General features: G+C 45.3%; 1 protein-coding gene across 2 annotated transcripts in view; it reads right to left on the reverse strand.

The window, feature by feature from the left end:
- Positions 1-459: 459 nt before the first annotated feature.
- The window catches only part of LOC109890632 (neuroligin-4, X-linked-like), a 69,915-nt gene continuing 55,292 nt past the window's right edge, over positions 460-15,082 (reverse strand). For both annotated transcript variants that reach the window (XM_031824465.1, XM_031824464.1), the window contains 3 exons: positions 9,583-9,768; positions 5,362-6,151; positions 460-2,249 (listed from right to left, as the gene is read on the reverse strand). In XM_031824465.1, the coding sequence (XP_031680325.1) occupies positions 1,358-2,249; positions 5,362-6,151; positions 9,583-9,768 (1,868 nt within the window). In that variant the 3' untranslated portion in view covers positions 460-1,357. The remainder of the gene's footprint in view (positions 2,250-5,361; positions 6,152-9,582; positions 9,769-15,082) is intronic.

Genomic DNA, 15,082 nt, shown 5'->3' on the forward strand with positions numbered 1-15,082 from the left:
CAGTTGATGGACCAATGGTAAGGATATATTTTTTTCATTGAATTTACAAATGTAGCATTATTATAAACCTTTTTATATGGACTTGCTTTAGTTTTCTTCGGTAATAGGATGCAGAACGGAAATAATTTGGGTTAATGTTGACTTCATATTGTACTTATAATTGTTATTATTAATAATATCATGTATCATTATTATTATTTACATTCATTCACTTGTGTTGTAGTAACCCAACATATCAAAAGCCTGGCACAATACTTTACATATTGCTAGCATATGACAATTTGAAATATCTAACATATACTTCTTTACAAACATATCCAACTAATATTGATACCAAAATCCACTGCCTTTTTTTTCTAAGTAATACATTTCTGGTCACATTTGAAGCTCAGGCAGTGGTGAGATTGCTGCTAGACATAAATGTTTAAAAAAAGATGAATCGGGTGACAAAAAAAAATGGACTCAAGCTATCGAACCTCATTTTGAGACAGAATCAAAATGCTGTCGGAAAATTGAGATTATAAAGCAGTTCCCGGACTAGCGTTGTGTCAGAAATGGATCCAAAGGACACACGGGACAATATAATGGTTGTCTAGACGATGCACAGTATTCTCCCAAAATGGATAGTGTTTTTTTTTATTTGCTGCTGTGAAAACAGATTTTAATACAACAACAAAAAATGAATAATGGCTGATACTGTTTATTTACACTCACCTCAACAGAAAGAACACGCTTGGAAAAGCCATAGTTAAACTCAAACAACAATACAAGTTCTTTAAAGTTCTCTTTTTTTGTTTATTTTCACTCACATCTATATACTGTTTTTTAGTTGTTGTTTTTTACAAAGTTTTCATAAATACATTTCAGGCTGGGGGTAGTTTCAAATTCAGTGCCCATGACTAGTCTGTCATACTTTACCAATGCAGTAGAGTGGTATTTCACTGTACAATTGTGTGTTATTGTCCTCTGATGTACTTAAATGGCACAAAAAGATATTTGAGTAAATCCTTGTCATCACTGTAACCCTTTGTGTTTTGTATTGTTTTTTTCAAGCATTCTAAAACCGATTATTCCACTTGTCTTCAGGTGTTGATCTTTTGGTAAAAACTCTCTTCGATTCATTTGAGAAGCTTCACTCTGAAAACGGCGTTACTATGGTAACATTCACTTTTCAAACGCGTCATTAGAAGTTCCTATTTGACTGATATATACTGTTCAAGAAGGCATGGTAGCAAAATAACATCTTGTCCACTGAGATGAGTTCTGTGTGAAACACAGTCAGTCACTCTGCTCTCGTTCCTCCGTGTTTGTCCAACACAGGCCAGGCCACATGGACGTTTGACTTCTCCACATTGAGCTATACCCTGGTGGTGGAGTGTCCATGGGGCAGGTTGGTACTGTTCTGACTGCCGCCAAACGTGTTGAAGTTGTGAAGCGGCTGCATGGCGGCCAGCGAGTTGGGGATCATGGTTATGGTGCTGGGCGTCATGAGAGGGATGTCGTCTGGCGACCTACGCAGCGTGAGGGTGTAGTCGGGTGGGCAGGTGAGGCGCAGCGCGTCATGGGCCTGGAGCGACTCACACTCGTGGTGGTGCTCGTGATCCGTCTGCTGCTGCTTCATCTGCAGGGACATCAGCTCCTCGCTCTGCAGGTGGGCGATGTCATTGGCGCAGACCGCCGCGTTGGTCGGCCCGGCGGAGATACGCTGTGGGCTTGGCCCGCGCCGGTTTGACTCGTGCCGCCGCTTGTCCTTCTTGTAGTAGAGAGCGGCGAACGCCAGGATGTTGAGGAAGAGCAGCGAGGCTCCCACGGCGATGGTGACGCTCAGCTCCGTGGAATAGTCCCGTTTAGTCTCGATAACCACGGCTGATTCATCGGTGAGGTCCTCACCTTTCCGCTGGTCGGTGGTCTGCTTGGTGTTAGCGGAGGGAACCCCAGGGTGGCGGGTGGTAGAAGGCCGATTCCCCGGGAAACGCTTTGTGTAAGGAAACGGGGTGGTGTCCTGCGGCGGTATCTTGGTCGTTGTGGATACATATTGGAACAACTCATTTATGTTGTGGAGGTGTGGAACTAGTTCCAGCCAGAAGGCTACCTTAGTGGCCCGGTAGTGGTCCCTGACCCTGGGTTTCAGGCCGATGTGCAGGTAGAGCTGGTCCTTGGGGTTGTACTTCGACCAGGCAACCTCTTCAAAGCGGTTGGGTTTTGTATGGATGAACTTGGTGTCCTGAGGAACGGGCTGGTTTGGATCTCTGAAATAGAGAAGATTAAAAAAAGCATTTGTAATTATGAAATCATTATTTCATTTGTCCTTTCCAGGACAGTATTCTACAAAATGTTTAAAAAAGAGAGAAAAAAAGAGAGAGAAAAGGGAAGCATTCTGAATAATGGCCACCTAAGCACTATTTTATCTCCAGGCTTGTGAGTCAATGCTCGTGAAATTGAAAATTATTGACCCAAAATATTAAAATATACTAGAAAGAAATCCCAAGTGAGTCAATGCGGTCATTATTACCTCTGTAATATTTTTTTGAGTTTTTCTTTAAGCCCACTAAAGGGAATCTTCAGATAAAATCACAAATGGCCACTAAAACTATGCAGTAGATTCACTTTAGTGCCGAGTCATACTACTGTACAGTTACAAGACTCAAATAATTGATTCATACAAAGCATATCCTGTGCCCCCATTTTGAACGTTCATAACAAACACCTGTTTATTCACAGAAAAAAATCTGCAATAGTAGGAAATGTCCCAATGTCCTAGATCATGTTAACATTTTACTGTAGTGTAGCCATTTTATTCTCCCATTGACATTTTGAAGTAGACATTATAGTGGACTACCTCAGAGTTGGAATCGAGCAATTCTCCTGTGACATTGTGACTGTGATTTCATTAACTTTCAAAGGGAGACCGAGGCAAGGAGCACAGTCGAGACGACAACCTTGGAGCCTGACACTGTTGAGTGAGTGGAAGGGCAAGAGGAATGGAATGGGAAGGGGGAATGTCCAGCTGAATGCTGAACAGAAATGCAGGCCTCATCTTGAGTCATACACTGCACTCAGGCACCAGGGGACAGTCAGTACCCATCAGACCATTCAAGATGACCTCCGAAGCAGACATGGGTTCAAATACTATTTGACATCATTTCAAATACTTTAGCTGGGTTTGATTTAGCTTGCTTGACCCAATGAAACCGGTTGAACAGGCGGAAAACAGCTAACCCCGGACCACCTGGCACTCCAGGCAGACTAGCTCAAATATATTTGATCGACGTCTAAATAGCTATGTACCCAGAGGTCTGCTCTGCTTCCGAAACAAGCTCTTCGAGGACAGAGAGCCTGTGAGACTGGGAGAAGGCGGCCTTTATCACAGCGCCATCCGTCCATCAGCCGGCCTACTAGATAACAGTGGTCTCAGGGGATCAGGATACATTTAACTGGCTAATCCGGCGTGACAGTATCTCCGGCTGATGGAGCACTGTTTAATCCTGTCATTACCGATCACAGCAGGATCTAAAGTATGTCACTAACTTGTCAATGGAAGCACGGGCAGAGAGAGAGAGAGAAACATTGAAAATATGTCTGCGCATCCCTGGAGAGTAGGATTCAATTAGATCTGATGCAATATGCTATTATTCAATACAAAGCTAATCTTGTGTCGTTTTGCTATGTCATTCTATTTGAGAGAACTTGTATATTTGGTTGCATCACTCTTTGAACGTCATGGGCCACATCCACTATTATACAATTGCAAAGATGTTACCAAAACGGGTATATTGCTCACGGTACTTTGTGTCAAACCCTAGTGCCGTGCTGACTATTTATTAAACACTACAGTCTTTTGTTAGTAACATCTTCTCATTTGACATGTTTTAACACTGTCAAAATGTCACCTCTGGGTAAATGAAGATAATCTCCCTGAAATGGATTCAGGCACTGTCTAGTAATAGTTACATACTGTACATAGTGTATGTCCATATGCTCCAGTTAGCATGTGGATCCCGGTACAATATCACTTAAAGGCCCGTAGCCCTGATAAAATATGGAAGCGTCTGCTGTAACAATATGCCATTTTCTTCCGACACAAAAGACTTGGAATAAAGACAACACTCCAGCCATCCTGTGCCCATCGGGCTGATACATACTTAGCAAGCTATTCACGTGTCTCTCAGAAGGTCCATGAAACATGTGCTTCCACCATGCTGTCAATCTCTCTTGTGTGATAACAGAAGTACATTCAGATGGAGGGCTAGTCCACACGTCCTAAGAGACTTCGTCGTCGCAGGTTTATGGAAATAGCAGAGTCACAGATATAAATCAACCGCATGTCAGTCTACCCAGATTCAGCTTTCTCACCAGAGGGAGGTGGCTTGCACATAATACTGCCATGTATCTACTCAGATACTCACAAATGTATCCAATCCTATCTCCCTCTGCTTGACACAAAGCCTCTCTTTGCAGATGTAACAACAAAAAAAAATCGAATTTTCCAGTCTGCCGTGTTCACAGCTGTCTTAATTTTTAGTTTTGGCTATAGCCTGTATGTGCAGTGTATACTAAGAAACGACATGAAGGCACGCAACCATGCACGCATGGATACACACACACCTCACTCACTGTTCAGGCCTCTATCCACTACGAATAAGAAGAAGGCTTACCTGTGTATTGTGCTTTTCTATTTTGCATTTCACTCACTTTCAAAGCACTGAGATGCGTAGTTAATGATATGCCTCTCCTCCCTCCGAATCCCCTGTCTATTGTTGGGAGCCCTTTTTTCTGAAAACCCCTCTATCTAGCGAGGAAATTGAGGATCGCAACGGGAGTGTTTGCCTGCAGTTGGAGAGACTTGTGAAAAACGGGCACTCTCGAGGCGCTGAATTTGCTTTTGGGTTCCTGCTTTGTTTGAAGCAGCACTACGGGAAAGCAAAAAGCACTCAGAGTAAAAGAGCCTCCCCATGTCAATAACGTTGCCAATCTATCCCCTGCTGAACTGGCATCAGTTGGACGCTAGCCAAGCCGGAGAGCTGGGGTAGGGCATTCTACAGCCTATGAAGCTTTTCAAGAATGTATTTATTCACCTAAAAATTAATTTTCAGTGTGACTGGGTCGCAAACATCCTGCTACCTGGCTAATCCCAGGGTTCAGGAAACAAAGACGTGATCCAAATATCAAGTGATATTTGCAAACTGCAAAGCCTTAATGAAAACCAAAGCCTCTATAAGACTAGAAACACTGATTTGTTCAGTTTAGGCGAAGCTATGCTCCCATAACTTGCTACGTGTCTTCTCGATCCATGACGGATATTTATCCACTTGAAACAAACAATCTGACAGACAGTAGTATAAACAGAATTGGCCAACCTACCCTGTCTTGGCGAAGTTAGTCCAGTAAGTCATAACAACCGCGCTGAGCATGACGTCGTTCTTGGAAAAGTTGCAGTTGAACAGGTCCGTGGGTCCGATCATGGGGATCCCGAACACATAGGGAACCTCGTCTCCATGTGCCGAGTCAGCCCAGCTAGGCTTCATGTCGCTCTGGCAGTGGTGGTAGAAGGCGTAAAAATACGTCGGCGAACCATACTGGGCATGGAGGTCCGCTGTGGCTACGGCCGGCGCCACCCACTGGTGGTCGGTGAAGAGTGCGACTAACGTCTTCCTCCTTGTCTCGGGGTTCTCCTTGTCGGCCCAGTCAGTGTACATGAACTTAATGGTCTCCCTTAGCGTGTCCTTGCCCTCCGGGTAGCCGTAGAGGTGATCCACAAAGTCCGACACGGCAAAGTCGAAGTCGTTGGCCGAGACGCCGTCCTCGCTGTCCACACTGCCCTCCACAAACTTGAACCCTTCGCCTTGGTTGACCCCCAGCATGATGTCGTAGTTGAGGAACTCGCCCTGCTCCATGAGGATCTGGGGGTCGTCCGGGATGACATCGCCGTCGATGACGGGGCCGAAGGCGATGTGGTACTTTGCGGGTAAGATGTTCTGTTCGATCAGCTCCTTGTAGTTCTTGCTCTGGAGACACTCCACCAGGTCGATGGTGTCCAGCATGTTGCAGCCCACCTTCTCAGCCAGCATCCGTGTGTACTTGGCAGGCTGGTAGTTAACCGCCCAGCTGGACAGAGCTGTACCACTCTGGATGATGGCTTTCTGGAAGAGATCTGAAAGGGTGAAAACTGATGTTAGACACAAGTCTAAGTCTAATCTCACACATGGTGTTTGGTGTTTTTCACAAATGGAAAACATTTCTTGCAATAAAACTGCTTAAAGAATACACACACCTGGAACAGCCACATTGGTATTAACTCAGTATAGAAATAATTGGTATTTTCTGGTATTATTTAAGTAATTCTGATGTAACATCTTCGGTGAGTTACAGTATACTGCATATTATCCTATACTGACACAATATGCAGCATAAGGATGATTAAGGAGATGGACAGGGACACCACATCTCGTCAACGCTGGTCATAATAAATGAATCAGACTGAAAATAAAATACAGATTTGTTTATTCTGCAATGGACACTTCTTCAGGACACTTATTCATCCTGAATGATGTTTTTGGTCTGTCTGCCACTGCCACTCTGCAAATAGGCCACAGCGCACTAGGAATACTTCTTGTATGTTACATCTCTTCCAGTATTTTCTTAATTCTATTTATATCCTTGTGATGGTGACTCAAAAAGGACGACTTGAAAAGTACATTTCCGAGCCACAGAAGACGTCTCCCGCTAGGCCTAGTTAGCAACAGAGGTTTATTTAGCTTTTTCCCCCCCATTTCCCCTGGATGAAGAATATCAGTTAAAGCCTGACTCACCAGAAGGGAATTTAAATATGTTGCATATGCCTCCTGTGTTTACCTCAGTCTGCTTGCTGAGGCGTGCCCGTGGAGCCGTGAAATAGAAACATATCATGTCCTACAAAGGGAGCAGCGACGAGGGGCTACGGCTTCCATGCCACCTGGGTCTGGCTAAAGGTGGTGATGCAAGAACATAGCTGCCTGACTAACAACAGCCCTAGCAAATCCGATTCCATCACCACACCAATCCAGATGATAGGATACTGGGCTAACCTCGGTAACCCAGAACCAAATCTCGTGAGAGGGATTTTATTCCGGGTGGTATTGGTAAAATGTTTGTTCCTAGTGTGAGTGATGGGACCAGGGTGGCAGATGTTAAGGAAATGATCCACTCAAGAATTATCTTTCATATTTGTTTCATTAGTCCACTGATGATACAGTCCCAAAATGTTTTGCATGTCAGCGATCAAGTCTTCAAGATATCCGTACGGGAGTTGTAGTGATAAAACAAGATAGTAATTACTAACAATTGGATACCACGAAATTGGGGAGAAAAGGGGGTAAAATTAAACAAATAAAAAATATAAAAGATTATGTTGTAGGGGTGCTTTGCTGCAGGAGGGACTGGTGCACTTCCCAAAATAGATGGCATCATGAGGAAGGAACATTATGTGGATCTATTGAAGCAACATCTCAAGACATCAGTCAGGAAGTTACAGTTTGGTCGCAAATGGGTCTTCCAAATGGACAATGACCCCAAGCATACTTCCAAAGTTGTGGCAAAATGGCTTAAGGACAACAATGTCAAGGTATTGGAGTGGCCATGACAAAGCCCTGACCTCAATCCTTATAGAAAATGTGTTGCCAGAACTGAAAAAGTGTGTGCGAGCAAGGAGGCCAACACACCTGACTCAGTTACACCAGCTCTTAGTATTTATTAGCATTGCCTTTAAATTGTTTAACTTGGGTCAAAATTCACCCAAATTATTGTGGAAGGCTACCCGAAAGTTTGACCCAAGTTAAACAATTTAAAGGCAATGCTACCAAATACTAATTGAGTGTATGTAAACTTCTGACCCACTGGGAATGCGATGAAAGAAATTGAAGCTGAAATAAATCATTCTCTCTACTATTACGCTGACATTTCACATTCTTAAAATGAAGTGGTGATCCTAACTGACCTACGACAGGGACTTTTTTACTAGGATTAAATGTCAGGAATTGTGAAAAACTGAGTTTAAATGTATTTGGCTAAGGTAAATGTCCAACTTCAACTGTACATACAGTGCCAGTCAAGGGTTTTTCTTTATTTTTTACTATTTTCTACATTGTAGACATCACATCTATGGAATAACACATATGGAATCATGTAGTAACCCAAAAAGTGTTAACCAAATCAAAATATATTTTATATTTGAGATTCTTCAAAGTAGCCACCTTTTGCCTTGATGACAGCTTCGCACGCTCTTGGCATTACATTTTTGAATTGGGACTTCTGACAGAATGACGATGAAAGAAGAATTCCTCGTGGTATGTTCTTTTATTGGACATAATCCAGAACTAGATGTTTTCCCCTGAGGCTACTCCTGCTGTTGTCACTCAGTAGCAACAGCGGACATGGGGAGAAATTAAAGTCCATGGACGAGTGCAAGACATGTCCATTTCCTGCCATAACTGATATTGATTCATATTGACGGAAATAAAGTCTGAAGTTGCGTGATGTGCCGGTTGAGATCTAGCTGGGATTTTGCCCTATGGAGACTGATTAGGTAATGCTGTTTTCACAGTCACTTACTCAAACAGCTCCTGGTGAGATTCAGCTGCAGAGAAAGAGAGCGAGAAAGAGCGCGAGAGAGAAAGTACAGCTAGCTATTCAATTGTCTATCTCTGTGGGCGTCCCAAATGACATCCTATTCCCTATATACTGCACTACTTCTGACCAGAAAAATGAAGTGCACTACAAGGAATATGGTACCATTTGGGACGCAGACCTTTGTTTGCCTCCACTACAATGAGAGGTGCACTGGGCTGTAGGAGAACAACAATGACACTTAATGACACATTTCTAAGGAAACTACTTTCAAATTATTTATTTTTTTAAACAATGAGATATAAATGTACTATAATGTTACGGGGGTGAGCCATTCTAATGTTCTTGATACCCAGCTACCACTTTTCTCTGGCTGGTCACACAAATATCTCGTGACTGAGGAAGGCAATATTTGACACTTGAGTGAACCTGTGAACACACTCCAGTTGTTATCCCTGCCATGTGGCGATGAAATGTGACGCTCCATGTTCAGGTGTATTCTGACTGCTTAAAATAAATCGTAGGTCCCCAAATTGAACCGTATTCCCTATGTAAATGCGGTATGTTTGATCAGGCACCATAGGACTCCGGTCAAATGTAGTGCACTGTGCAGGGAATAGGATGCCATTTTGGGACACGGCCGTACCCTCCCAGCGAGAGAGGTAATTCCTGTTTGAAACAAAAATCCCTCTGAAGATCTCTATCAAATAAAGCAAGACATATGATAAAAGGTATTTATTTCATTACTACGTTCCAAAATGATAGCTGAAGTTCATATGACCATATGAATTGAATTAATAATAATTTGTTGCAGTGTATAAATCTCACAGTGGACACCGAGAATGATTCATTTTACGATTCATTAAACATTCAAAAGGAATTGTATTCACTGACTTTGGCTGAAAAAAATATAGCACAATCTCAATGATCTCCGAGGAGGTAAGGGAACATTTTTGGGGACTAAAAATACCCTCTACATACCTTCTGAGTAGTGAGAGAGCGTGAGCAAGCTAACACACGATGCCCCTGCGCCAGAGCCGAAGATTGTCACTCTCTTTGGATCTCCTTTGAAGGCCTGAATGTTCTCTTTGATCCACCTCAGGGCTTGGATCTGGTCCAGCAGTCCATAGTTCCCCTTGGCTGCCTGGTCCCCTGTGCTTAGGAAGCCTGTGTGAGCAACAAGAGACGGGAACAAACTCATTGATCACCTCCTTCTTGATCTCCCTCAAAAAAAAAACGCTTGTCATTGAAACAGAGGGGAGACAGACGGGAAAAATTCATATTGGACAATATTCTGTACCTGGTGGTGATTTAGAGATGTATCATAAAGTTAACTACATAAATAAATAAAGCATAACGTGTAAAATACAAGGACATTTAAACGAATACATTATTGCGCCTGCTAACACTTTTCAATGTTGATATTGTTGTCTTTGGGACCATGGGACAAGGAAACACTGTAGAGTTACCGTCACACACACACACACACACACACACACACACACACACACACACCTAAAGAACAGTGCTTGCATCCCTAGGAGGCGTCTCAAAACATACAGCAGTAGCCCGTCTTACACTATATTGATCGCCACTGCGGGCAGAAGTAAATGTGACGGGAATACATTCACGTAAGTTCCAACGATCAGTGAAATAATGGATGACCTCATCCAGGTATGAATGGCCTGTACAACACAGCACAACGGGAACAGGAACCCTCCTTATGGAACCCATTGGTACCGTTCTATTCATAAGAACGGAAGCACGCGGCGAGTCAGCGACACCTGCGTGCTTCCAGTCTTATTATCCAGTCAAATAGCTAAAACTCTTCAGTAAGTCACAGTGGTTCCTAATGACCTGGGAATCATCCCTTGCTGTTAAGATCGAGAGAATCATGTAGGATAATGTAGGGTTGTACTCCCTCAGTCATTCAACCTGAGATGGCTGGAGTGCTCCTGACCGGACCACCATTATACTGAGAAGACAGAGTGGAGGAGACAGAGAGAGGCGAAGCTCCTTTTCATGGTCAACATTTACTTGGTTTGGCTTCAACTATACAGTGGAATATGCAGATAGAGAGACAAGACAGAGAGAGAAGGCAAGTTCCTTTTTCATAGTCTGAATTTCAACCACATGGCTTTGACTTGGATTCGACTCTATACAGCCGAGTGTCAGGCCAGACAGACAAGCTTGTTGATACGCTTGTCAAAATCAGAAACTTGTTGACAAATTAGCTGATTTGTCTAAACCCATTAGGTGGTGGGCCTTTAGAGTCTGCGAGGGACGGCCACCGGGGTGTCTGGTCCTCGCAAGCGCCAGGCCTTGGATAAGCCGAGCCCCTGGCACAGACAGCCCCCGGGTAGTGTCGCAAATGGTGCCCTATTCCCTACATAGTGCACTACTTTTGACCAGAGCCCTGGTCAAAAGTAGTGCACTATGTAGGGAATATGGTGTCCTTTGGGACACATGCTCAGCTCTCCGCTTCCATCCCAGGGGGGAGAGCCCAGACAGAGTAGTCTACAGGCTACAGGACAAATCGGATGAAAGGATGGAGAGAAGGAGGAAAAGGAGGAGGAGGGAGAAAAGGAAAGATGTCCTGTGGCCCTGTGATAGGGAGCAGATCCAGTTTGTCATGGTCTGGCTGTGAGGTGGAGGGGATAGAGGAATGGAGGAGGGGTAGAGGGGATAGAGGGATGAGGAGGGGTAGAGGGGATAGAGGGATGGAGGGATGAGGAGGGGTAGAGAGGATAGAGGGATGGAGGGATGGGGAGGGGTAGAGGGGATAGAGGGATGGAGGGATGGGGAGGGGTAGAGGGGATAGAGGGATGGAGTGATGAGGAGGGGTAGAAGGGATAGAGGGATGGAGGGATGAGGAGGGGTAGAGGGGATTTAGGGATGGAGGGATGAGGAGGGGTGGAGGGGATGGAGGAGAGGTAGAGGTGATAGAGGGATGAGGCGGGGTGGAAGGGATGGAGGAGAGGTAGAGGGGATAAAGGAATGGAGGGATGAGGAGGGGTGGAAGGGATGGAGGGATGGAGGAGGGGTGGAAGGGGATAGAGGGATGGAGGGATAAGGAGGGGTGGAAGGGATGGAGGAGAGGTAGAGGGGATAGAGGGATGGAGGGATGAGGAGGGGTGGAAGAGATGGAGGGATGGAGGAGGGGTAGAGGGGATAGAGGGATGGAGGGATGAGGCATGGTGGAAGGGTTGGAGGAGAGGTAGAGGGGATAGAGGGATGGAGGGATGAGGAGGGGTGGAAGGGATGGAGGGATGGAGGAGGGGTAGAGGGGATAGAGGGATGGAGGAGGGGTAGAAGGGATGGAGAGATAGAGGAGGGGTTGAGGGGATAGAGGGATAGAGGGATGGAGGAGGGGTAGAAGGAATGGAGGGATTAAGGAGGGGTTTAGGGGATAGAGGGATGGAGGGGTGGAAGGGATGGAGGAGGGGTAGAGTGGATGGAGGAGGGGTAGAAGGGATGGAGGGATGAGGAGGGTGGAGGGGATAGGGGGATGGAGGGATGGAAGAGGGTGGAGGGGATAGGGGGATGGAGGGATGGAGGAGGGTGGAGGGGATAGGGGGATGGAGGGATGGAAGAGGTTGGAGAGGATAGGGGGATGGAGGGATGGAGGAGGGTGGAGGGGATAGGGGGATGGAGGGATGGAAGAGGTTGGAGAGGATAGGGGGATGGAGGGATGAGGAGGGTGGAGGGGATAGGGGGATGGAGGGATGGAAGAGGGTGGAGGGGATAGGGAGATGGAGGGATGGAGGGGATATCGAGATGGAGGGATGGAGGAGGGTGGAGGGGATATGGAGATGGAGGGATGGAAGAGGGTGGAGGGGATAGGGAGATGGAGGGATGGAGGAGGGTGGAGGGGATAGGGGGATGGAGGGAGAGAACAGACAGGTGGTGGAGGGGATAGCAGCAGAGGGTGTTGTGGGATTACAAGGCCCCTGGCAGGTCTCACACTCCTGGGTATATGACTTCCAGGCCTCAGCTTGTCTCTCTCTCTCTCTCTGCTCTCTCCCCCTCTCTCTCTCCTCAGTCTCCACTCACCATGTCTGTCTGAGAAGAGGAGCTGGGGCGAAGGGGAGCGGAGCAGAGAGGATAGCCCACCAGTAACTCCTCAGGGTGTGTGAAAAGATTAGCGAAAGCTTCCATTTCAAGAAGCTGCTGCGGATATTACTGAGGAGAACGTTGCATTAGGATGTATTATGGACATGAGCTTTGAAGATATTTCTACTATTTGAACATATATTGATAACTGCTATAGCTGCTATTGCAAAGCTTGTGAAAACACACTATGCTAGTATATTTAACATCAATATCAATGGTTTGCATGTAAGAGCCTATCTTCACCTGTGTCAAAAGAAGAGCAACACAATGCCTGATTAAATTCACTGTCACAGACAACACAGCTTAAACCTCCATAAAAATGGAGCTCATCAAACATGCTCTTCAGAAATCAAATATTCCTTCAGCAATATATTTCACAAAGTATTTTAGTATTGATCTTACTCTGCCTGGGAATGCATCTGAGTAAAATATTATTTGCTGAATGCTAATATTGTTGCTACAATATCACAGGGTCGATGCAGAAATGACAATGTCCTTCCAAAGCATTTTTTACGTCTCAGACCTAAGGCATCCACATGCTTCCCAGCCGAAACAGTTCGGAAGAGTTTGTGCATACATTATGACGACATTTTGTGACGTTTTTGTTCATTTTGGACTTCGGTGAGGGCATACACCGTTTTCTCTCGAGGTCAGCCGAAGTTCAGGAATCGAAGTCTACGCCCCTTCGTCTGTGATTGGTCAACTGTCGGGATTCTTCAATAAAGTCTGTTGTCATTCAACGAGAGACGACACGTTTTTATGCGCATGTTTTCATTGACAAATACTGCACCAAACATATTAGTTAGATGTAAAATTGCGTCACTAAGATCGCGACAAAAATGTATGACAGATTTCTTGTGTTACCTTCAATTAATTCAGACTATTTTGAGAAAGTGTATACTTGCTACAGTGTCTCAAAATGGCCAAACAGTACTATTGACACTTTTTTATTGTCTCTCAAGCAAAGGTCTTTTAGGAGAGTATGAAAGCACAGTAGTTTGGTTCACATAGCCAACTTCAGCTAGCTGCCAGCCGAACTGAAGCATGCTAATGCCTTCAGAGGGAGCTTGCACCATCAGACGAATCTCTGTCTGTCTGTCTGTCTGTCTGTCTGTCTGTCTGTCTGTCTGTCTGTCTGTCTGTCTGTCTGTCTGTCTGTCTGTCTGTCTGTCTGTCTGTCTGTCTGTCTCTGTCTCTGTCTCTGTCTCTGTCTCTGTCTCTGTCTCTGTCTCTCTCTCTCTCTCTCTCTCTCTCTCTCTCTCTCTCTCTCTCTCTCTCTCTCTCTCTCTCTCTCTCTCTCTCTCTCTCTCTCTCTCTCTCTCTCTCTCTCTCTCTCTCTCTCTCTCAAACTTATGCTGATGCTGCTGTGGCAGGGCAGGGCAGGGGTTGCAAGCTTAATGGAAGTCAGACAGCCATCATTCAGCCTCACAACAGTACAGCTCGAATAGATCTGGGTTTGAGTGGCAGCACTGACATAAGAGGTCTGCTTGGCCACACTGTCATTTAATGCCACTTGGAACGGCAAGTAAAGGGCTCCATCCGTGTTACCAAGCATGTAGCGGCTGGTAGCCTAACGGTGAAGGGCGTCGGGCAAGTAAAGACCGCTGGTACGAATCCCCGAGCCAACTAGTTGAAAAATCTGTCGATGTGCCCTTGAGCAAGGCACTTAACCCTAGCTGCTCTGGATAAGAGCATCTGGTGAACTGTGATGTCACCAAGCAAATTTCTCTATGGGACAATAAAGTACCCATTCATTCTCCCCTCCATGATACTGGGCACTAACACCGTCATGCATTGCCTAAGGAATGTTACAGTATGATACATTTACAGTATGATAAAGGACTATGACAAATGCATGTGCTCTCATTGAAATGTCAAGATACTGTGGTCACACACACACACATCCCTTTCTACGTTCAGGCCATTTGGGGCTGCTGTCTATTGGATATGTTTGGACACCAGTGGAGGCTGCTGAGGGGAGAACGGCTTTTAATAATGGCAGGAACAGAGAGAATGGAATGGCATCCGTTTTATGTATTCAATACCATTCCACTTATTCTGCTCCAGCCATTACCACAAGCCAGTCCTCCCCAATTAGGGTGCCACCAACCTCCTGTGGTGGACACTTTCCCTAAATGGTATTGATCCTGTGGAACCATGCTGTGCATTGGCAGGACGACTCCACCGATTGCACACCATGGGTCTGCAAGAGATTTTCCACATACTGTGCCAGCCGTTTGGCCAGATGCGAGGTAGGCTAAGAGCACAACATACACTGAGTGGACAAAACATTAAGGACCCCTGCTCCTTCCATGGCTTAGACTGACCAGGTGAATCCCAGGTGAAAGCTATGATTCCTTATTGATGT

The sequence above is a fragment of the Oncorhynchus kisutch genome, linkage group LG5 (genome assembly GCF_002021735.2).
Source record: "Oncorhynchus kisutch isolate 150728-3 linkage group LG5, Okis_V2, whole genome shotgun sequence".
Classification (NCBI taxonomy): Eukaryota; Metazoa; Chordata; class Actinopteri; order Salmoniformes; family Salmonidae; genus Oncorhynchus; species Oncorhynchus kisutch.